This window comes from Tupaia chinensis, unplaced genomic scaffold (genome assembly GCF_000334495.1).
Source record: "Tupaia chinensis unplaced genomic scaffold, TupChi_1.0 Scaffold000473_1, whole genome shotgun sequence".
Lineage (NCBI taxonomy): Eukaryota > Metazoa > Chordata > Mammalia > Scandentia > Tupaiidae > Tupaia > Tupaia belangeri.
Window position 1 is genome coordinate 2,761,793 of NW_006159982.1, and position 22,241 is coordinate 2,784,033.

General features: G+C 36.6%; 1 protein-coding gene across 1 annotated transcript in view; it reads right to left on the reverse strand.

The window, feature by feature from the left end:
* Positions 1-22,241, reverse strand: part of USH2A (usherin) — an 819,384-nt gene that overhangs the window by 607,388 nt on the left and 189,755 nt on the right. Inside the window, exons 14-15 of the mRNA XM_006155854.1 lie at positions 19,930-20,093; positions 5,316-5,474 (exon numbers count right to left, since the gene is read on the reverse strand). Coding sequence (XP_006155916.1) covers positions 5,316-5,474; positions 19,930-20,093 — 323 coding nt within the window. The remainder of the gene's footprint in view (positions 1-5,315; positions 5,475-19,929; positions 20,094-22,241) is intronic.

Consider the following 22,241-nt stretch of genomic DNA (forward strand, 5'->3'; position numbering starts at 1 on the left):
TCTCCAGCAAAAATCTCTACAAAACAAACAAACAAATAACAACAACAACAAAAAATCAAGTAGTTGCTTTCCTTGGTCAGGATAAAGATTTTCTCCAACTTTAACTCCGAATTTGAAAAGTTGTTCTCTTATTTGAAGACTTTTGAACTTTCAAGGGTGACATTTCCACACTTTGCCTCAGCACTCATTTGTAAGCTTGGTTGATACCTGCACTGGCCTGTGGCCCTCACCCTGATGTACCATCCCCCCAAGTCACATGGAAGTGCTCGTCTCCTCAGAACACTTTATTTTCTCAATGCCTCTATGTCTTTTAAGACACAATTTCTTCCATAAGAATTACTCTTCTACGACAGTACCTAATCTAGCTCATGGCACCTCATTATGAAACTTATAATAGTTCTCAATCACTGTCATTGTCCCAACCAGCCTTTACCCCCACTATCAACCCAATCCATGCTTTCTTTCTTTTCTTTTTTTTTTTTTAAGAGAGATTTTTACTTTAGGACATGTGCACTTGCCAAAGATAGAGAGACAGAAAGTGAGAAATCACCCCCCAGAGGAGATGGCCACACCACAGTAGCTTCTCCTTCTCCTCTCAGGATTTTGGCAATACACGCACACACACCCAGTGTGTTTTAAGCCACCAGGTCCAGGACTAGAACTGTGGTCAACTTCATTGGGAGTCCAGCGACGTAACAGTTACGCCACCTGCTGGTCCCCGAACCATGCTTTCTTAATACTTTGGGTTTCCTTTGACTCATCATTTAACATATTCTATTGTAACTGGTTTACTTAATCATCTCTCTTGTCAATAAGGAGAACTGTTCCTTCTATCATTTTATTCTAGTAGCTGGTACAGTCCGTGGTCTGGAGTAACTACTGCATAAAATTTTATTGAACAAATGAGTCATTTCTCCATACATGTCAGATCTTCCAAGAAAGAATGTTAAGAGTCTTACCAACACAGTCCGTTGTCATTTTTTCTCCTGTGCTCTTTCTTATCTACTCGCTGTATTTTAGTCTGATCCCTTCTGTTTCTCAAACCTAACTGAATCACCCTACCACTTGTACACTGATCTCTTGATACAGTATGGGACAATAAATGACCATGACATAAAAACGGAAATGAATAATATAGGTACAAATTAAATCCAAGGGTTTACTAAGATACGTTATTGCTTAGAATTCTAAAAACCACATCCTTGCCTCTAAGTGATATAAGCCATTACTACATGCAGAAATAATTATATAGAAATAATTCTCCTCTAGTTTCCCCCATGGAAGAACTTTTCCTAGACTGACACTGAACAGCCATCTCCTCACTCTCACCATCCAAAAGGACGAAAAACACAACTGACTGTGAGGTGGCCGAGGGCAGGGGTAGGGTGGACGGGGGAGCAAAGCACACTTAGATCAGCCCAACTTTCCTTCTCATCTTCTTCCTGCAGGAGAAGGCGTATTGCTAATTTGTTTTTCACCAGTAATGAAGGTGATTTTGTTGGGTTGTTGGAAAAGTCACGACGTATTTTTTTCTATGTTTTTCTATGCAAAAATGCATCATGACTTTTCCCAAGACCCAATATTTTATCATCCATCTGCCTATTATGTCTAGTGCTTCTTTGTTTCCATACTCAAACAGGAGAAAATAAAACATGATTTAATGATGGTTTTCTATACCCACAAAACTTACAAAAGAATGCTATGCCATCCAACAGCCCCTCTCTCCACACCCGTGACACATAAGACACACACGAGCCACCCAGATTGGAGGTACTGCGGAGATAATATTAAGGGCTGATCATTTCCAATGTGCTAACTTGACTTCTCCACTTTTTTGCTGAAAGTGTGTGAGGATGCAAACATGTGAAATTTTATTTAAGGGAAACATTGACGACGTATTTTTTTCTATGTTTTTCTATGCAAAAATGCATCATGACTTTTCCCAAGACCCAATATTTTATCATCCATCTGCCTATTATGTCTAGTGCTTCTTTGTTTCCATACTCAAACAGGAGAAAATAAAACATGATTTAATGATGGTTTTCTATACCCACAAAACTTACAAAAGAATGCTATGCCATCCAACAGCCCCTCTCTCCACACCCGTGACACATAAGACACACACGAGCCACCCAGATTGGAGGTACTGCGGAGATAATATTAAGGGCTGATCATTTCCAATGTGCTAACTTGACTTCTCCACTTTTTTGCTGAAAGTGTGTGAGGATGCAAACGTGTGAAATTTTATTTAAGGGAAACATTGAATACACTTTAGGATGTTTTAAAAGCTAATTATTCAGAAACTTTAAAGTTATTCCACCATTGTAAGTGAGCTATTACTAATAACAAATAATTTGAAGGTTTTAAAGATAATAATATACTAGTGTATCATAATCTAAGGATGCAAACTGCTGTCTTAGAGAATCTCAGTTTACCAGGTCAGCTAAGAAAAGTTTCTGTTCTAACAAAGAATTCTATAATGGTCTCAGCCAAGTGATCAAATGCTTGGAAGACAACACTATTAATTTTCTTTGAAAAGTTCAATGATTCTCCACCTATAATTCCAAATGTCTTTTTTTAACCCAAAGATTTGTGTTCATCCGTCTGAATATAAGTAGTGCTTCCTTTTCATATTACACATTCTAGCCACGCACTGGAAACAGAGTAATAAACATGAGGGTATTATTAGAATGATACAAAGTTCTGACAGTGTTAACCAATTGTTCTTACTGTTCAAATGCCATCATGCAGATAATTTTCACATCATTAATTATAGTGATTGTCAAGAAATGCCAGAAGTGGCATTTTTTTAATGAAAAATAAGGTTTTAGGAAATAATGCCCTATTTAATAGGATTATATAAATGTCTGATTAGTGAATGAATACACATTTATTATGTAAGAAACTGTTATTTGGATTCCATATTAGTGTAATCATAAAAAAAGAGCCGTAGTGTTGTACTCAAATGGAATTTTCTATAAAATAAATCACAATGTGCTACTATGAAAACATGCCTCTGGATTGAGCTCACCGCTGACAGTTTTGAGTTTAATTCTGCTATTGAACTAAGCCGTATGGAAAATAGGGTGACCCTAATTCACGACTTCAGAAATAATTCAACCAGTGGTCCTGTCATCTTCAAAATCATTTTCAATATTTTTATAACTCCTCTCTTCCTCTAATGCAAAAGTTTAAGTTTCAGGACACCTGGATCATGCTGATATTTGGAAGAAAATAAACATTCTAGTAGCAGGTTTTTAGGATGCTTTGCCAACGTGGCAGATGTAGACAGATGTTCATTTCCCTTTGCAATCTGCAACATGAAGTTCAGAGTTTCCATTAACTTCAAAGAAGACTTGGAATACTGAAGAGACATTTGGAGTAAGAGAAAGGGGTGGACCTAAGTAGGCTCAGATGCAAGTCATATGGAACGGGATGCAAAATGTAAACTATTATATACATGAAATAAAGCTGCTACACTATGCAAGGGTTTTAAAGTCAATTAATATGTTCAAATAAGGCATCCTCCTAACCATTTAAAGGAAGATTAAAAAACTTCAGTGTTTCGACATAGCTTTATGTGCTTTTCTAACTAATTAAGTATGTTAAGCTAGATTTTGGAAAATTGAATATTAAACAAAGAGAACAAAACAGAAATGCAAAGTGTAATCATTACTCCACAATTTCTTAAACTAGTTTCTTAAACTAGAAGAAGAAAAAAACAAAAAAAAAAACAGAAAAAACAGAGCTGGAAGAATATAAAAATTCCTATTCTTTTTTTTAAATTCCGTACGTAGGAAAAATATACCTGAAGCATCCAAATAAATGATCTAATGTTCTGAAAGATAATAGATACATAGCCAGCCCATGGTTGACAGTTACGGTAGCTAGATCCCAGTAATTGACCGCAATTCAAGTCCCGGACCCATCGACCCAGTACTTAAAAAACATGTGGGACACATGCGCATGAGTGCCCAAAATTTCAAAGGAAGGGAAAATGGAGGACAAGCGATTGTGACAAAGCTTTTTATCTATAAGCAACGACAAATTTGTAGGTCCAAGCATCTAACACAAGTATACCTAGAAAAAGAAAAAAAAAAAGAACCCAGCACAATAGTTTATGTTAAGCATTTTTTGACTATTTTATTTTTTGAGAAACCACTCAAGGATCATGTCCCATGGTGGGGTGGGTGGGGGGGTATACCTTTTTGATTTCTCTCTCTCTCTCTCTTTCTCTCTCCCCCTCTCCCTCTTCCCTCCCTTGGTAAGTGCATATGGTTTCTGGCAAATTGAAACACAACAAAGACAATGAATTCCAACACTTTGATCTCCACAAGCTCCTTTAGAATATCCATAAAAGTTACAGATGCAAAGACAGCTTTCAGAGCTTGTTCATATCCTTTCTCTTTCAATTTAAGTTTAGGTTGCTTTGTCCTATCTCCATGAAAATAACAATGTACTTTTAAAATTACATTATCTGCTTGAATGTTAGTGCTCTTATTCCAGAGCTTTAATTTTTTTTGTTCTCTAACCTGAGAATTTTTTAAATTTTAGAAGTTCTCCTCTTTAACCTGATCATTTTAAAAGTTAAATCTATTACAAAAGAAATATTTTATGCATTTCTGTGAGTCTAATATTTTTATATTAAAACATTACAATTCACAGATTATTTTAATATCTTAATATCTCATGACCATTTCCATTCATTGATATATTAAATAAGGTGTCATTTTATAGGCTAAATAGCCTACAATTTATCTAACAATGTGTCAGATTCTGTTACACCATGTACCATAATTTATTGAAAAATTTTTGAATTTCTGAATCATTTCCAACATTTTGAAAGACTACGTGTCCAAATATCTTTTGTGATTATGTTTCCATTTATGACTGTTCACCTGCAATAAACTCTCTAGAGGAGGTTTGTGGAATCAAATGGTATCCAAAAAGGGGGAAGGTCTTTCTTACATTTTAATGATTCACTGCATGTTAGAAGTTGTTACCAATGAACCCACTCAAATACCCCAGCAGTCATAAAAGTTCTACTTTCCCCACAATCCCATCAATGCTTGCTGGGTCATTTTTATTTTAATCTTTGAGAATTTGATAAGCATTAAGTATTTATCAAATAACAAGCATTTCATTTGTATTGCATTTCTTTAATTACTAGTGAAATTTGACATTCTCTCTCTGCTTAAAACACTGCTAGGGAGAAGAAACCACAAAAAAACATTTATCCTCAATGTCAAAGAACTTAACTAATGTATCAGTTCCCAGAATATAATATCTTACCACCACCAAACCCTGAAACTCACTGTACGGGTATTGATCGTCAGTTGTGTAGATTTCAACATCATCTCTGAATAAACTGTAAGTGAGCCGGTGGGCATTTGGAGAATCAGGTGGGCTCCAGGAGAGATTGATAGCAGAAGAACTTTGCACTTGTCCTTTGGGTGGAGGTTGCTGGGATGGAGCTAAATTACAATGGAGAGAGCATTTATTAGCAAAAACAATCGATAAACACAGAAGTTAACTGAAGTAAGATACCCAGCACAGAAGTCTTTCTGTTGCAGGATTACTTTATCAAGTAGACATGTGGTTTACCAGGACATTAATAAACACAGGGTACACATCATGGGTTCTCTAAAACAAAGCTTTTTATCTATAAGCAACGACAAATTTGTAGGTCAAAGCAGCTAACACAAGTATACCTAGAAAAAGAAAAAAAAAAGAACCCAGCACAATAGTTTATATTAAGCATTTCTTTGACTATTTTATTTTTTGAGAAACCACTCAAGGATGCATAATTTATTTTCTACTTAGTTAATTTAAAAGTTGACGTAAGTTCCATTGAAACTTGAAATTTAAGCAACATAAGTTGGGAATTTTTAAGAGGAAGTTTTCCATTCCATTAAACATGATATCTCATCTTGGTTCACAGAATATAGTGTAAAAAATATCTGACATAAATAGCTGTGGATGTTAAATCATCTAAATATTATAAAGAAACTATTTGAATATATTATGTGAGTATACTAACACCTGTTAGAGGTGCTTTTATGGCTAGATGGCTGATGAGGCACAAAAGAACATTCGTCTAATTCTAATAATGTTTTCAACAGCCTAATATAGAAGATAAAAACATTGCCTTTTATCACTGCATCACTGTCGATTTTCCTTAATTGCTCTATTTTTGAGAGTAAGCATACTTTTCCATTTCCCCTCAGACTGTAACAAGGTAAAATAGAAAAAGAACAATGAAGTATTTTTAAAGAACAAACTACCAGTTTACCCTTCTGGTTTAAATAAGATATACAACCTTGCGTCCATTTAGAAAAGCATAATCTAACCAGACTTTCTTACTGAATAAGATGTCAGAGGAACACACATTTATTACACCCTGAGTTCTTTCTCTAGGAAAAATGTTGAAATCATGTAGGAAAATGAATATAGGAAATAGTTTTCAGAATTTTTATTTGAAATACATGAAGTCACTGAGTGACTCACTTAGGGTCTTTGGAGAAAAATAGAAAATAGACTCAAATTTTGGAAAAGCCTAATAAAAGAAATCAGGTAACAATCTAGGTATGGTAACTACAGAGCTCTACAACTACGTCAGGGCTCCTCAAGACCATCCTGGAGACCAGGAGTTGGTGTAATGGCTATGTCGCTAGACTCCCACGAAGTCGACTGTGGTTTGAATCCCGAACTGGGTGGCTTAAACTCACGCCAGGCACGTGTGTGTGCATGCCCAAGATCCCGAGAGGAGAATGGAGGAGAAGGGATTGCAGCGTGGCCATTCCCCCCTGGGGGGTGATTTCCTGCTTCTTTCTGTCTCTCTGTCTCTCTCTGTCTGGCGAGCGCACGCGCCCTATAGCAAAAATCTCTCAAAAAACAAAACAAAACAAAACAAAAAGACCATCTTATACCTTAGTCCAATGATTCACTGGTAAGGCTTTTAGTACTACACAGATTTATCCAGTAGAAGGTAATAGAATACATTCAACAAAGGGGAACAGTTACATCTATGAAGTCCAGGGGAAACCAGGCCCCACATTTCACAAGTCCTCTTCCAGTGAGTCATGAATGACATGCTTCATTCCCTGAGCACTAAGTTACCAAAACATGTGGAGGGACCAGAAGATGGCATAATGGTTATGTCACTGGACCCTCACTTGGCCGATTGTGTTTTGAGTCCTGGCACTGGAAACTCACATCAGGTACATGTGCATGCGTGCCCAATATCCCAAGAGGAAAAAGGAGGAGAAGGGATTGGGATGTGGCAGACCCCTTGGGGCAAGGGGTGACTTCTCACGTTCTGTTTCTATCTCTCAGCAAGCACATATGCCCTAAAACAAAAATCTCTCTTTAAAAAAGAAATGTGAAAAATGTTGCCAACCAAGGAAGCTAATTAGAAACTCAGAGTCCAAAGTTTTTGCTGGGAACTGTTCTTGTAGGCAGCCTGTCTGGCAAGTACCAAACTCTCTGACTCCTAGAAGAAAAGCAGCTATTTATAAACCACATAGTTTGTATAACAGTTTAGGCACAGTGACCTAGCCTTGATGGCACAAGTGGGAGGATGCTGCTGTGAAATGCTGTAGCCACTTGGAAGGCCTGGTACAGACCCTGGGTTGACTCTAACACACTGGGAGTGAGGCATGTCTGTGGCCCTGGCTGACTGGGAGGCTAGAGGTGGGAGGATTGTGGAATGATCCTTGTTAAGAGTACCTATCTTTCTGTCTCTCTTTCCCTCTAATGAAAGAAATAACATTTTGTAAACTTAGAGAAAAAGAATTTAAACAGTGATAATTTTTTATCAGTTCTGGGGATGGTGGGGACCTTATAAAATCAAAGTCCTTAGATGCCAGTCAAGGGACAATTTTGTAAGCAGACCTTTTTAAAAATTGGAAGTCAGGCCTTGGCCTGCTATGTTAACTCCTCTCTGCACGCTGTCCTTCCCATCACTGAATCGGGACAAACTCAGATTTAGAAAGGGATGTAAAAAGAGCCTCCCCCTGACCACTCCTGAAGGGACAGAGTTGGCTCATGGGCACTCCCACATTGAGACAAGTTCTTGTGAATACAATTTTGATGCCCCTTTCAGTCTACCTGCCAGATGTTTGGCAGGCTCCTCCTAATAGCTGAAGGCAACTAACTAGAAGCCAGAGGACAAGGTTCTTACTGACACAGACCATACAGAGTTTTGAAGGACAGAACATGGTGGAGAAGTGTGGACCAGCGAAGTGAAGTTATTTTGCACACCAAAGACTTTCCACTAAGAGCTATAGCTAATTCATTAGTACTCTTGTTATACTCCATTTAAAAAACAATTAAATAATATTCTAAGATAGTATTTCAAGGGGCCAGATAGTTGCATAGTGGTTAGAGGCGCTGGACTCCCACATGGCCAACTCCAGTTTGAGTCCCAGACCTGGCAGCTTGCTTTCTCATTTTCCCTCTCTCTTTCACTCTGTCCCTTTCTGGTCAAATTAAAATAAATTAATTAATTTAATTAAATAATTCTTAAAAAATATGTCATGAGCACTGACTATGAAATATATAAAACCCCATATAGTATGCATAGGCTGCCAAAAGACAGTATCTCCAGTTCTAAGGCAGAAAATATCAGTATCATATTGTTAAGGAAAAGTATTTAAGCAGGGTTTTATCTTTATCTTCCTTGGAATTTATATTGTTATATTACAACTGCATCTGTCCGTATGCCTCTTAAGATCTACGACAAAAGGAGTAGCAAGCTTCAAAATGATACACAGAAAGAATTATTTCCTAAATAACACCGCACATTTTTTAATTCAGAAATTTGTTGTATTTGACGTGGTCACTTTGACTGTCTCAGCATGGACAATGCATTCGAACATTTCAGTTGACTAATTTAGGGTCTTAAGTCCTGTTTGTTAGTGGAACCACAAAGATTCATGAACTGCCTCATTTATAGTACTCTCAGAGATACTTGAAATCCAAGGCAATTGAATTACAGGTGAATATTAGTGATTACATAAAAACTCTGAATGTCATCAGGAACACAACAGACTTTAGAGCTGGAGCAATCAAAATTGACCTTCAGACTATTTTCCAAGACAGTGAGATATCTGTGGGATAACTGAAAGAAAGATGTTTCAGTCCCATGTCAGAGAGTATAGAAAATGATTTGCATTACATGAAAATTTCCTTGGCAACAAAAGCTCTTCATATACACAGGTTCTTTTCAAACATTTAAGTTCATTACTTGCTATGACCATCTCTAACCATAATCTTGTCTGGCTTCACGGTATAAATAAATAGTACCTGTTTGGCATTTAAATGAGAATTTTTATAGACCTGAAGGTTTAGATGGTTCAACATCACTTCACAAATAAATATTATAAAATCCTGGGCAGGAGATAACTTGAACCTTCCCTTTATGAGATCAAACTAGAATTCTGAGAAAATACACATATATTCATTTGCCAAAATGGTCAAAATGCCATAGTAGATTTTAAGGAACAAAAGTATAATATTGTGATTAAATCCATCGGTTGGGAGCCAGGAGTTTAAATCCCAACTTTGGAACTATGATAGTTGTATAATTACAGCCAAATACTGATTGGACTCTCTGAAGCTTTACTCATGTATAGTAAGAGAATGATAGTCTTATTTTTAGAGTTTCTGAGGATCAAGCATGTGTATGTACATATATGCACGTGTGAGTATATGTGTACCTACATAAAGTAATTTCTTTAGTAAATATAACCTTCTTTTTCTCTACCCTCAAAATAAGATTGTTCTATCCCAAGAACTATAAAGGCCTTTTTTGACAATAGGTAAATACAAATAATATTTACTAATGGGAAAATTATATTCTGTCTTCATATACTAATGGAAAAGTGATCACACATAAATCTTGCATGGAACTCCTAAGTCTAGTGCCAAAAGACACTGACCAAGACATAGATAAGTGCAATAGGAATAACAAACAGAAGTAACAGTGTGGAATGGCACTGCAGGCCGCCTGAGTACACAGAGAAGTGGATGATGCTTTCCTTATTCAAATTCAAACCAGGTAATGAGACAACACACAGCCATGATGATTGAAGGGGGCTCCAAGCATATATATATATTCTTTATTGGAATCTCATTCTGGTAAAAGAAGAGCATTATGAGTGTATGGATTGTTAGTAATTATATACAAGAGGAAAAAATGATGGGAAGAATACTGATCTGTATCTGATTCTAGTCAACAGGTGATTAGATGAAAGCAAAAATGGCCAAAGAATAGTAGATGAAACATATTGTGTGCACGTGTGTATGTGTGTGTGTGTGTGTGTGTCTCACACACACACACACAAACACACACACACACAAGGAGCGCAGCCCTATGAAGACAGGTCCCTAGACTCTATATTTTGCTTTGCTATCCCTTGGGTGTTATCCTTGTGTACATGGTCCCAAATAGATGCCTACTAAGTTCACAATCAGGAGGAGACATGCCCTGGGCCTCTGATGGGACAGTCCAGGAGTCCCATGCATCCCACTTCTAATTCACATCACTTTGGCCAACATTTTTTGACCTGGCAAGGCTTACCAAAGAGGAAGATCTACTCATGAACCTGTGTTTTGTTAATATGAAAAAAGAAAAAAAAAAAAAAGAATGATGATGATTAAGAAAAAATGGAAAAGTGCCTTTTGCAGATGGGATTCAAAATTAGAACCATTAGAAAATTATAAAAGCTATTTTAAAAAGAAAAACAAATTAGGGTCTTCTGGTTACAGCAGCATAAAGAATTCAGCAATGCAAAACTGGGCAAAATTATCACCTTTTCTGGGAGCTCAGAGTCAACCAACTGCAGACAACAGATGAAGAACGTTTATTTTTGACAAACTGGTAGAACTCGGAGTAGGATTGGGACCAGCAGTTGGAGTAATGGCTATGTCACTGAACTTCCATGCAGTCGACCACAGTTCGAGCACCGGACCCGGTGGCTTAAATTCACGCTGGGTTCATGTGCGTGCGTGCCCAAGATCCCAAAAGGAGGAAAAGGAATGGCAGCATGGCCATCCCCATCGGGGGGTGATTTCTTGCTTTCTGTCTTTCTGTCTCTCTCTGTCTTTTCTTTCTGGAAAACCAATTGGCCCTAAAGCAAAAACCTCTAAAAAAAAAAAAAAAAAAAAAAGGAAATGACATAGAGAGAAACTGATTCTGTGGTAAGGAAAGAGGAACACCAGAAATGGTCAACACGTGGATAAATATTAGACACTACATGTGTATGTGTTTATAGTCTATTTTTCTTCTCCAAAATTATTTTTAAAATCTAAGGCTACTTAAAACAATATATTAGTGAAATATTGGGTTTTTTATACATACATATATACGCATACACGCATATGAGGGTTCACTGAAAAGTTCACAATAATGTACATCATGAAAAAACTATACTTGGGGCCGGCTGGTGGCATGTGGTTAAGGTGGCTGGAGTGGTTAAGGTGGCTGGATACCACATGGCCAACTAAATGATCTGAGTCCTGAACCCAGCAGTGTAAAAACCATTCTGAGTGCATGTGCTGACATGCTGCAACTCTTGAAAAGAGAATGGAAGAGAAGGAATTGTGACATGGCTATCCACTCTGGGGTGTGATATCTCTCTCTCCCTCTCCAATGAGGACACACCCTACATCAAAACTAAAGCAAACAAGCCAAAAAACTGTACTTGGATTTCATTCTTTTTTTTCCACAATATACTCATACTTTAATTCCATTATTTTCACGAACTTTTTGAAGTTGCCTCATACATACGTACACATACATGTACACATACATATACTAATTTATCAGGCTCACATGACACAATGTCAACACATAAAAAATGTATTTAATTATACTACCAATTAATCTGAAAATAAAATTAAGAAAAGAATTTCATTCATAATAGCATCAAAGAGATCAAAAGACTCAGGAATGCATTTAACAAAAGAACAAGACCAAAACACTGCAAACTGCACAACACTGCCAAGAGACTTGAAAGATCTAAAAAAATAAAGAGACCATTTCCTGGAGTTGGAGGACTCAATGTTGTAAAAAGGTCAATTCTACATCTAAGTTATCTAAATTAATCTTAGATTCTATACAACTTCTACCCTTCACTAGCAAGATTGTTTAAGAGAAAATGATAAGGAGACATTAAGACATATATGGATATACAAAAAATCTGGACTGGTCAAAATAATTTCAAGAAAAAAATGAAAATTGAATGACTACAACATTTGATTTCAAAACACTAATCAGGACAGAGTAGTATTGGTATTATAATAAACGTAGGATCAGCGGAATAGAAGGGAGAATGTACAATTTTGTGGTCAACTCATTTTTTTTCTATCACAGTAAAACATTCATAACCTACAGTTTACCATTTTAACCATTTTTAAGGGTACAAGTCAGCGACAAGTATATCACATTATTGTGCAACCATCACCACCATCCACTTCTAGAACTTTTTCATCATCCTAAACAGAAACTCTGTGCCCATTAACTCCCCATTCTCCCTTCCCTAGACCCTAGTAACATCTATTCTGTTTCCTGTGTCTATGAATTCCCCTATTCTAGGTACCTCATATAAGTGGAATCATACAATATTTTTTGTGTATCGGACTGACTTCATTTAGCATAATGTTTTGAAAGTTCACCCATGTTGCACCTATCAGAATTTTATTCTTTTTTTAGTGCTGAATAATTCAGTTATGTGGCACTGAATTTTCCTTATGCATTTACCTTTTGATGAACATTTGGGATTTATTGTCTTTTGGTTGACTATTATGAAAAATATTGCTATGAGGATATCTTTCTTTGTTCTCTGCTTTAATTCTCTGGGTTATATCTTAGGAGTAGAATTACTAGATCATATAGCAATTCTATTTTTTATTTTTGGAACTACCAAACTCTTTTATAGTGGTCACATTATTTTACATTCTCATTGCAATGAATAAGGGTTCCAATTTCTCCAAGCCCTCACAAACACTTTGTTTTTTGGTTCTTGGTGGTTGTTCGTTTTTTCTTTCTGGTTTTTTTTTTTTTTTAACAATTGTCAATCAAAGGGGTATGTTTTGGCTTTAGGGGCCCTTAAGATTATGTTAAAATTGTAGAATTTTTTTCTAGTTTTCTAAAACATGTCATCGGGATTTTGAAAGAGAATTCACTGAATCTGTGGATTGCTTTGGGTAGTGTTGTTACATTATCATTACCTTACTTGTTCTTTCATTTCAAAATATGTGATGCCTTTTCATTAGTTTACATATTTTATCTCTTTTAGAAATGTCTTACAGCTGCAGTGTGTGAGTCTTTCACTTCCATGGTAAAATTTTTGATTAATTATAAATGAAATTATCTTTCCTTTTTTCAGATTGCTTATTGTTGTTAGTTTATAGAAACACCAATTTAGTGTATTAATCTTGTAACATGAAGTTTTACTGAAATTTTTATTAATTCTATCAGCTTTTTTTTTTTTTTGGCAAGATTTTGCTATAGGGCACATGCACTTGCCAGAAAGACAGACAGAAAGTGAGAAATCACACCCCAGGGGGGAAATGGCCACGCAGCAATCCTTTCTCCTCCACTCTCCTCTAAGGATCCTGGGCATGCACGCACATATACCCGGCATGTTTAAGCCACCAGGTCCAGGATTTGAACCATGGTCTACTACATGGGAGTCCAGCGACATAGCCATTACATCAACTGCTGGGCTCTATTTCTAATAGGTTTTTTATGAACTCCTTCAGTATTTTTTTTTCCTTTCTTTTGTATTAATTTGCTCTAGGGCATATGTGTTTAGCCAGAGATCGGGGGCAGGGGCAAAAAAAGAACCACAGGGGATGGCCACACCAAATCTTTCCTCCTCCATTCTCCTCTCAAGATTTTGGACATGCATGCACATATATCCAGTATGTTTTTCAAGCTGCTGGGTCTGGGACTTGAATCATCTAGGCAGCCATGTGGAATCTAGCCATCCTACCTACCATGCCACCAGCAGGCCCACTATTGGATTTTCTATATATTAGATCATACCATCTGCAAATAGAGAGAATTTTCTTTCCAATCTAAATATCTTTCATTTTTTTTCTTCTCTAATTACTCTTAACTAAAACAGTCAATACAATATTGAAAGGCAATTGCCAAAGTGGTATCTTTATATTGCACGTGAATAGAGAAAATGCTTCTAGTAATTCACCACTAAGTATGATGTTAATTTTGTGGTCAATTAATTTTTGGTGTAGATGCTTGGACAAACCAATGAGGAAATGATAGTCATTCAAAAATAATGTTACAGAAACACTTGAATATCCATGTGCCAAAAATATACATAATAGTTAAAATAGAGGGTTTATATACTTACCTAATATCATATACAAAATTCATTCAAAATATTTCTCAGGTATAAATGTAGAAGTTAAAAATGTAAAATTTTAAAATGGAAACACAGGAGAAAATCTTTGTTACACTGAGTCAATCAAAGATTTTTTTAGAGAGGATATAAACATCTAATCTATAAAGGAAAAACCTGGCAAATAAATATTCATAAAAATTTTAAACATTTGCTTTTAGAGCATACCACTAAGAAAATGAAAAAGAAAAAGTACACATAATGAGAAAAAGTACTTGGAATTTTTATCACAAATATATAAAGAATTATTTAACTCAATAGGAAGACAAATCGATTATAAAATATGGGCAAAATATTTGAAAGACACTTTGCCACAGAAAAAACTTAAATCGCAAGTAACACAGGTTAGAGAAATGTTTAACAAAATTAGCCATAGAGAACATGTAAATTAAAACCACAATGAGATATCACTGTATCCTCATTAAATGGCTATGATGAAATAGAGTCAATGCCAAATGTTACTGAGGCCACAGAAAAACTGGATCTCTTACAAACTGCTGATGCAAATGTAAAATGATAAAACCACATTGGGAAATAATTTGGCAGTTTCTTAAAAAGCTGAAAGTATACTCACATATTAATCAGTCTCTTTATTGCTATGTTTACTCAAGAGTTATAAAAACATATGCCCATACAAAGACTAGAAATCCTATGTTCACAAGGGCATTAGTCAAACAAATAAACACTGAATAAATCTATATATCCATCAACTGATCAATGAATAAGCAAAATATATGCATAAAATGCTATTCTACTTAACAATTAAAATGAACAAACTATTTTCTTTTTTCTTCTTCTTTTTTTTTTTTGGAGAGGTTTTAGCTTTAGGGTGCGTGTGCTCACCAGACAGAGAGAGAGAGAGAGACAGAAAGCGAGAAATCACCCCCCAGGGGGGATGGCCACGCCACAATACCTTCTCCTCCATTCTCCTCTCGGGATCTTGGGCACGCACGCACACGTGCCCAGCGTGAGTTTTAAGCCACTGGGTCCGGGACACGAACCGAGGTCGACTACGTAGGAATCCAGCGACATAGCCATTATGCTAACTGCTGGTCCCAAAATGAACTACTAAGACATGAAACAATATGGATTAACCTCAAACTACTAAAACATGCAACGATATGGATGAATCTTAAAAGCATTTTGCTAAAACAAAGAATTTACTTACAGAAACCTAAATATTGTAAGAAAAACTAAATAGGATATAATTTCACTTCTATAAAATTTCTGGGAAAGGCAGTTAGTTATTCCATTAAAAACCATATAACTAGTTGTTCAGGACTAGAATGGCAGTGGGGAGTTGACTAAAAATATACAGAAGGACATTTTTTTTGGAGAGATTTTTGTTATAGAGGATTAGGTGCTTGCCAGAGAGAGAGACAAGAGACAGAGAGACAGAAAGGAAGAAATCATCCCCTGAGGGGATGGCCATGCCATAATCTCTTCTCCTCCATTCTCCTTTCAGGATTTTGGACATGCATGCACAGATGCCCTGTGTGAGTTTCAGGCTCCTGGGTCTAGGACTCGAACAGTGGTCAACCATGTAGGAGTCCAGTGCCTTAATTAATATGCATGTGCTAGCCCCCACAAGATAATTTTTTTTAACGATAGAAGTATACCATAACTGGATTATAGCTATGTTTGTACAACTATAAATTTACTAAAATTCATCAAACTGTTCACTTAAGATGGCTAAAGTTATGTAAATGATACTTCATTAAACTGAAAGAAGAGTTGTAAAAGGCTCTCTAATAAGTAGATATAAAAATGTGAATAGAAACATAATATTTAGATTAGTGTCAAGAAACAAACATGAGTGAGCTATGAGTGGCTAATTACCTACTTTTTTTTTTTATTTAAGTTCATACACAGAGGTTTAGAACAAACTAGGATACCAACCACTGGAAAAGCATACAAAAATGGATTTAATTCCTGTTTTGCACCTCTCTTATCAAAGAAAATAACTAGTATTTTGAAAGCATGAAACAAATATTGCTAGGATAGAAATGAATCACCCAAAGGGAAGCATAATGTAAAAGGTCTAACTAATTTGTTTGAATTTAATCCTCTAGCACTTCGAAAAATATATCCTAGAATTCTTATTCTGACTCCTTGCAAAACGGAGGGAGAGAGAGAACGAGGGAGAGAATGAGAGAGGAATTACAGGTGAGACTGTTAACTATTATCAGTGACTTTAAGGAAAGTAGAAAATATATTAATAGCTATAATCTCACAGTTCCCAAACCATGTAGAGAGGCACCAGGAGGCATTTCCTTTTCCAAGGAAAACACATTCTTGACATCTGTTGGGTACAAAGACAAATGTGAGCTTGAAGTAGTTCACAGCTTCAACAACAGATAGAACTATATTCTTTTTCATCGCACCCTATCTCTGTGAAGCTGTTTCTGCTTGTTAGGATGAAAAGCAAGTACCAGGCCAGCAGATGATATAGCAGTTACGTCGCTGGACTCCCACATGGCCGACCGCAGTTCAAGTCCCAGACCTGGTGGCTTGAAAATCACACTGGGTGCTTGTGCATGTGTGCCCAGTATCCAGCAGGAAAACAGAGAAGAAGGGACTGAAAAATGGCCATACCTCTGGGAGGTGATTTCTCACTTTCCTTTTCACAGTTTCTCTCTCTCTCGCTCTCTCTCTCTCTAGCAAGCACATATGCCCTAAGGCAAAAACCTCTAAAATAAATAAATAAACAAAAAAGCAAGTACCATGTGAAAAATCAAGGAAGAGTAGATCCCTTCACTCCAATCCTATAGTTAGAATCTTCCTGATCCCTTCTGTTAATGTCCATCATTCTTGCCATCTGTTTGGGCCTCTTTAAAGCAGGATTCTAGCTAGTTTTACGAATGAATTGTTTTTGCTAATATTGAGCTTCTTACTTTACACAGCATTTTATAGATTTTATTAAAAACAAACCAAAAGGACCAGCAGTTAGTGTAATGACTATGTCGCTGGACTCCCATGTAGTCGACCACAGTTCAAGTCCCGGACCTGGTGGCTTAAACTCATGCCGGCATGTGTGCATGCATGCCCAGGATCCTAAGAGGAGAATGGAGAAGAAGGGATTGCGGCATGACCATCCTCCCTGGCGGGGTGGAGTGGGTGATTTCTAGCTTTCTGTTTCTCTGTTTCTCTCTGACTTTCTGGCAAGTGCATGCGCCCTATAGAAAAAACCTCTCCAAAAAAAAAAAAAAAAAAAAAACCCAAAAACAACAAAACCCACCACAAGCCATTGAAGGAATATATTTAATAATAAGGACCACAATTATAAAGGGACAGGAAATCAAAAGGAAAATATTCGGGGAAGAATAATTAGAAATGTGACAGTTTTATTTTTTTAATTATGAAAAATCAGAATTATTTGGAAAGATTGAGAACATTTAACTAAAGGAAGAAAACCTTAATATAAAAGTAAATGTCGACCCAGCCACTGAGATTTAGCAGTAATGCAGAGCCAGGCAAGGCTGAAGGTCTGACCGTGGCTGACAGATTCAAATCCTCAGGTCAGCTTGAAAACCTGCCTGGTGCATCGATGGGCACCCAGGATCTTGAGGAGCTGAAAGACTAGGACAAGGAGGTCATGATGTGATATTTTCAAGAGTGCTTCTCACTCTCCCTTTCTCTCTCTCCTTTGAATGTGTACATATACATTACCATTAAAAAAAGAAAAGAGTAAATATCTACCACAAGAAATGTAGACTAGTTTCTAGTGACCAAGCATTCCAGTTTTGCCTGAAGCATAATTCCTAGACCATGTCACAGATATAAGGATTGGCAGCAAAAGTTGAAGCAGATGCCAATATTTTCACACAAAATTAGTGGCAGGACCAATCAGAAATCACTAGGATTAGTTATGGTGTATGGAAATCTGTTATAATTTTATTATATATGATGATCTACAACTCACATTCAAGAGGAAAATACTGAATTTTTTCATTGGATGTAAATCAATCAATTACATAGCTAATTAATGAATAACAAATATTGATTAAATAGCCAACAAAACGCAGGTTTGTGTTGGATATTTATACATAAAAGCAATTATGATAGTTTTTTTCCCGAAAGACACATAAATACCTTAAAAGTTTACTTATATTAAAATCCAGAGGGACTGATGAAATTCAAGATACGGACAAGAAACTACAGTCACAGAATCTGAATATGCCATCTTAGTCACTAGTTATACTCTGCCTTTTATAACCTGAAAGTGTACTGCAGTTGCTATGGGGCCCAATATCCCAGCACTGCTCTCTTACTCCCTTAAATGCAGATAAGAGAGACCCAAGCATATTAGTTGTGATCATCTGTCTTGACTTATGGTGTTTTCTAGCATTGTGACTCATGATAGTCTAAGGACGCCCCCAAGATACTATGTATAGTACAATATGTTGTAGAGGGTTGCTTGCCACATGTTTGCAGCAGAGTATTTTTAGAAATTCTGCAAAAGATGAGGATATATGATCTCCATATTACCATAAAGAAACCATCAATATGTTAAAAAATTAAAGAAATACAGGTGATCTCGAGAGGTTGACTCAGGGTACTAGAGAATTGTGTTATGAAGTCATAAAACAATAAAATCTAATAAGAAATTAAAACTGTAAATGTGAGAACTGTTTAAACAATGACTGTAACAGAGTAGAAAGAGAGGGATATCAATTATAGGAATATATAATGTGCTATGATAAATAAAGACAACAATAACCGTAACAATATCAATAAACAATAGTAGAACAGTGCCCATAAAATCTGGGAGATAGAATAATATAAAACTCATAATAAATAAGAATAAATCTTCCATTTGCTCTAGAAGATTAACTGGAATTAGCTGTGTATGGTAGGATACCCATCCATTGTGGTTTAACCAGTGCTGTACTGATTTTAGCTCTCAAAATCCAATTTTGGGAAAATCTTTATTCAGAGAAAAATAAAACAGGACTTTGGTCACCTTACAGGTGATTTCATTTCAACCAAACATTATCAAATTCCCACTGCAAACAGAATCATATCATCACTTCCAATTACCTAATCAAGAAAATGCACACGCATTTCCTTTAGTTTTTTTTTTTTTTTTTCCATTTCACATCTATAGTCTCTACACCTTTCTCATGGGTAGTGGAAAAAGAAAATAAGATGCCGGGACCAGCAGTTAGCGTAATGGCTATGTCGCTGGACTCCCACATAGTCGACGGTGGTTAGAGTCCCAGACCTGGCGGCTTAAACTCATGCCGGGCGCATGTGCGTGCATGCCCAAGATCCCGAGAGGAGAATGGAGGAGAAGGGATTGTGGCGTGACCATCCTCCCTGGGGGGTGATTTCTCACTTTCTGTCTCTCTGTCTCTTTCTGTCTTTCTGGTGAGCACATGCACCCTATAGCAAAAAACTCTCCAAAAAAAGAAAGAAAGAAAGAAATAATAAGAAAACGAGATGCCTTTCCCTGTGTAGTGGTGCTTCACAGAGCAGTGCTGGGCCAGAGTTCACTTACTTTTGCTGCAACCCCACAGATTGTTGACATCCAAATGGCTTGCACTGGGAACACAAGCATCACACTTTGAGCCAGTGACAAATTGTTTACAGAAACATTGGCCTGTGACCGAGTGACAGGTTTCATTCAAGGCTCCTGAGAGATGACAATTACAAGGCTGACATCTGAAAACAAGATAAATAAACCATCAAAGAGAATAGCATTTTGATTAATAATTCATAATATAAGTTACACCTATCCATAACATTGCACAATAAGATGGTCTATTTCAGCCAACATATTGACAAGGATGCTTAAGCTAAACAGAGAAACAAACACGAAATAAAACAAAACAGAAAAGATCTTTATCAAACTGCTGCTTGTTTTAAAACCTGAATTAAGCAAAATGTTTTGCAAATACTTAATAGTAAAAAATGGTATCATATTACTGTTTTACATACTGTGATACATCTTATGAATTAGGTTGAATAAAGTTATCCAATTAAGAATTCTGTGGGCCAGTAGGTGGCTGGTGGTTAAATGCTGGAAGCCCACATGGTTCACCGTGGTTTGAGTCCCAAACCCAGTAGCCTGAAACACACACAAACATGTGCGTGATGCCCAGAATCCTGAGAGGGGAATGGAAGAGAAGAGATAGCAGCATGGCCTTTCCCCCCAGGGAATGATTTCTCACTTTCCTTTTCTCTGTCTCTCTGTCATTTTCCAATAAAGCACATGCACCCACCCTAAGGCAAAAACCTAAAAATAAATAAATAGGTGAGGAAAAAAAAGATTTGTATGAATTTTGCTTTCCCCCAAAAGCATTTCTCCAGTCATCTAAAAATTTAAATTAAGTATCCATAAAATTACTTTTTCAAGTAACTAGCTGTGAAATACAAAACTGAGAGTGAATCATAGCTCTTCTCCCAAATCTTAAAATTCTATATTTAGTCTTAAAAGGATTAAATTTCATGAAGAAACACACATGAGGAAGACAGGTTCTAATACTATTGTTGCTTTGATATGGGTTATACGAGGGTTTTTTTAAAAGCTCACGAAAACAACAATTATAAAAAATTGTGCATGAACTCCAAAATATTTTGTACCAAAATAAACTTGTATTTTAATTCCATTTTTTCATAAACTATTTGAAGTATCCTTATATTTCTTTTTCTATTTTATGCACTATACTCATTTATCCAGAACGACTGAAAAATAGAACATTATTCTGATCTACAAAAATAAGTTAATGTGGCCCACCCTGATGGCAGGTTTGGTAGTAAATTGAATTGCAGTGTTGGAGCCAGTCACACAGGCAAATGTGGGTTTGGATTTCCTGGTCGGCTTGAATAAACAGGGACCATCAGATGGCATAATGGTTATATCGCTGGACTCCCATGTAGTCAAATGTGATTTGAGTCCTGGACCTGGTGGCTTAAATTTCACACCACGTGTGTGTGTGTATGTGTGTGTGTGTGCCCAAAATTCTGAGAGAAGAGTGGAGGAGAAGGGATTGCGGCATGGCCATCACCCCCCCCCGGGACGGGGGGTGGGATGGGGGTTTCTCGCTTTGTCTCTGTCTCTCCTGTGAGTACAGGCATCCTGTAGCAAAAATCTCTCTAAGCAAAAGAAAAAACATTGGGCGCAGGCATGCCCTAAGATCCTAACAAGCTGGAGAACCAGAGAAAGGCAACATGGCATGACAAGCCTTGTCAAGGATATTTCTGTCTCTCACACATACTCACACTCTATCATGAACAAAACAAAGAAACTCTTCTAAAAACATATTAATGATAAGAATATAGTAAGATCAACTTCACTGCAACTTAAAGTTCTTTGACCCAAAGTTTCCTTTAGAAATAACAGTACTGTCATTTTGTCATGATCCAAACTGAAACCTGTTTCCTCCAAGTGAATTATTAAAACGCTTAGCCTGTGCTAAGCTGCACTGATCAGGATAAGCAATTTTGGTGCCGAGAAGTATTAGAGAAGTAAAAATAGCGTGTGTAAGAAGGCCACCCGCTCTAAACAGGGACTCTCCATTTGGTACCTTTTAAACAGCACTAAATGGATTCACCTATACATTCTAATAAAGATGCTGGGTGGACAGACTTTCTCCCACTGCAATTTTTATGGTGTGATCTCCTGGGTAATCATTCAACACCCTTAAAAAGGCCGATAAAAGCTAAGGCTGCCAAATAAGCTGCAAATTTGTTTTATGGACTAATATCCCCTTGGGAATAAATAAAGTACAGTTTCTCTTGGAAACTGCTATACTGTAGTTTGCCCTTCTTATGGTCATGAGAAAAGGACACTTTTTACCTACACACAAC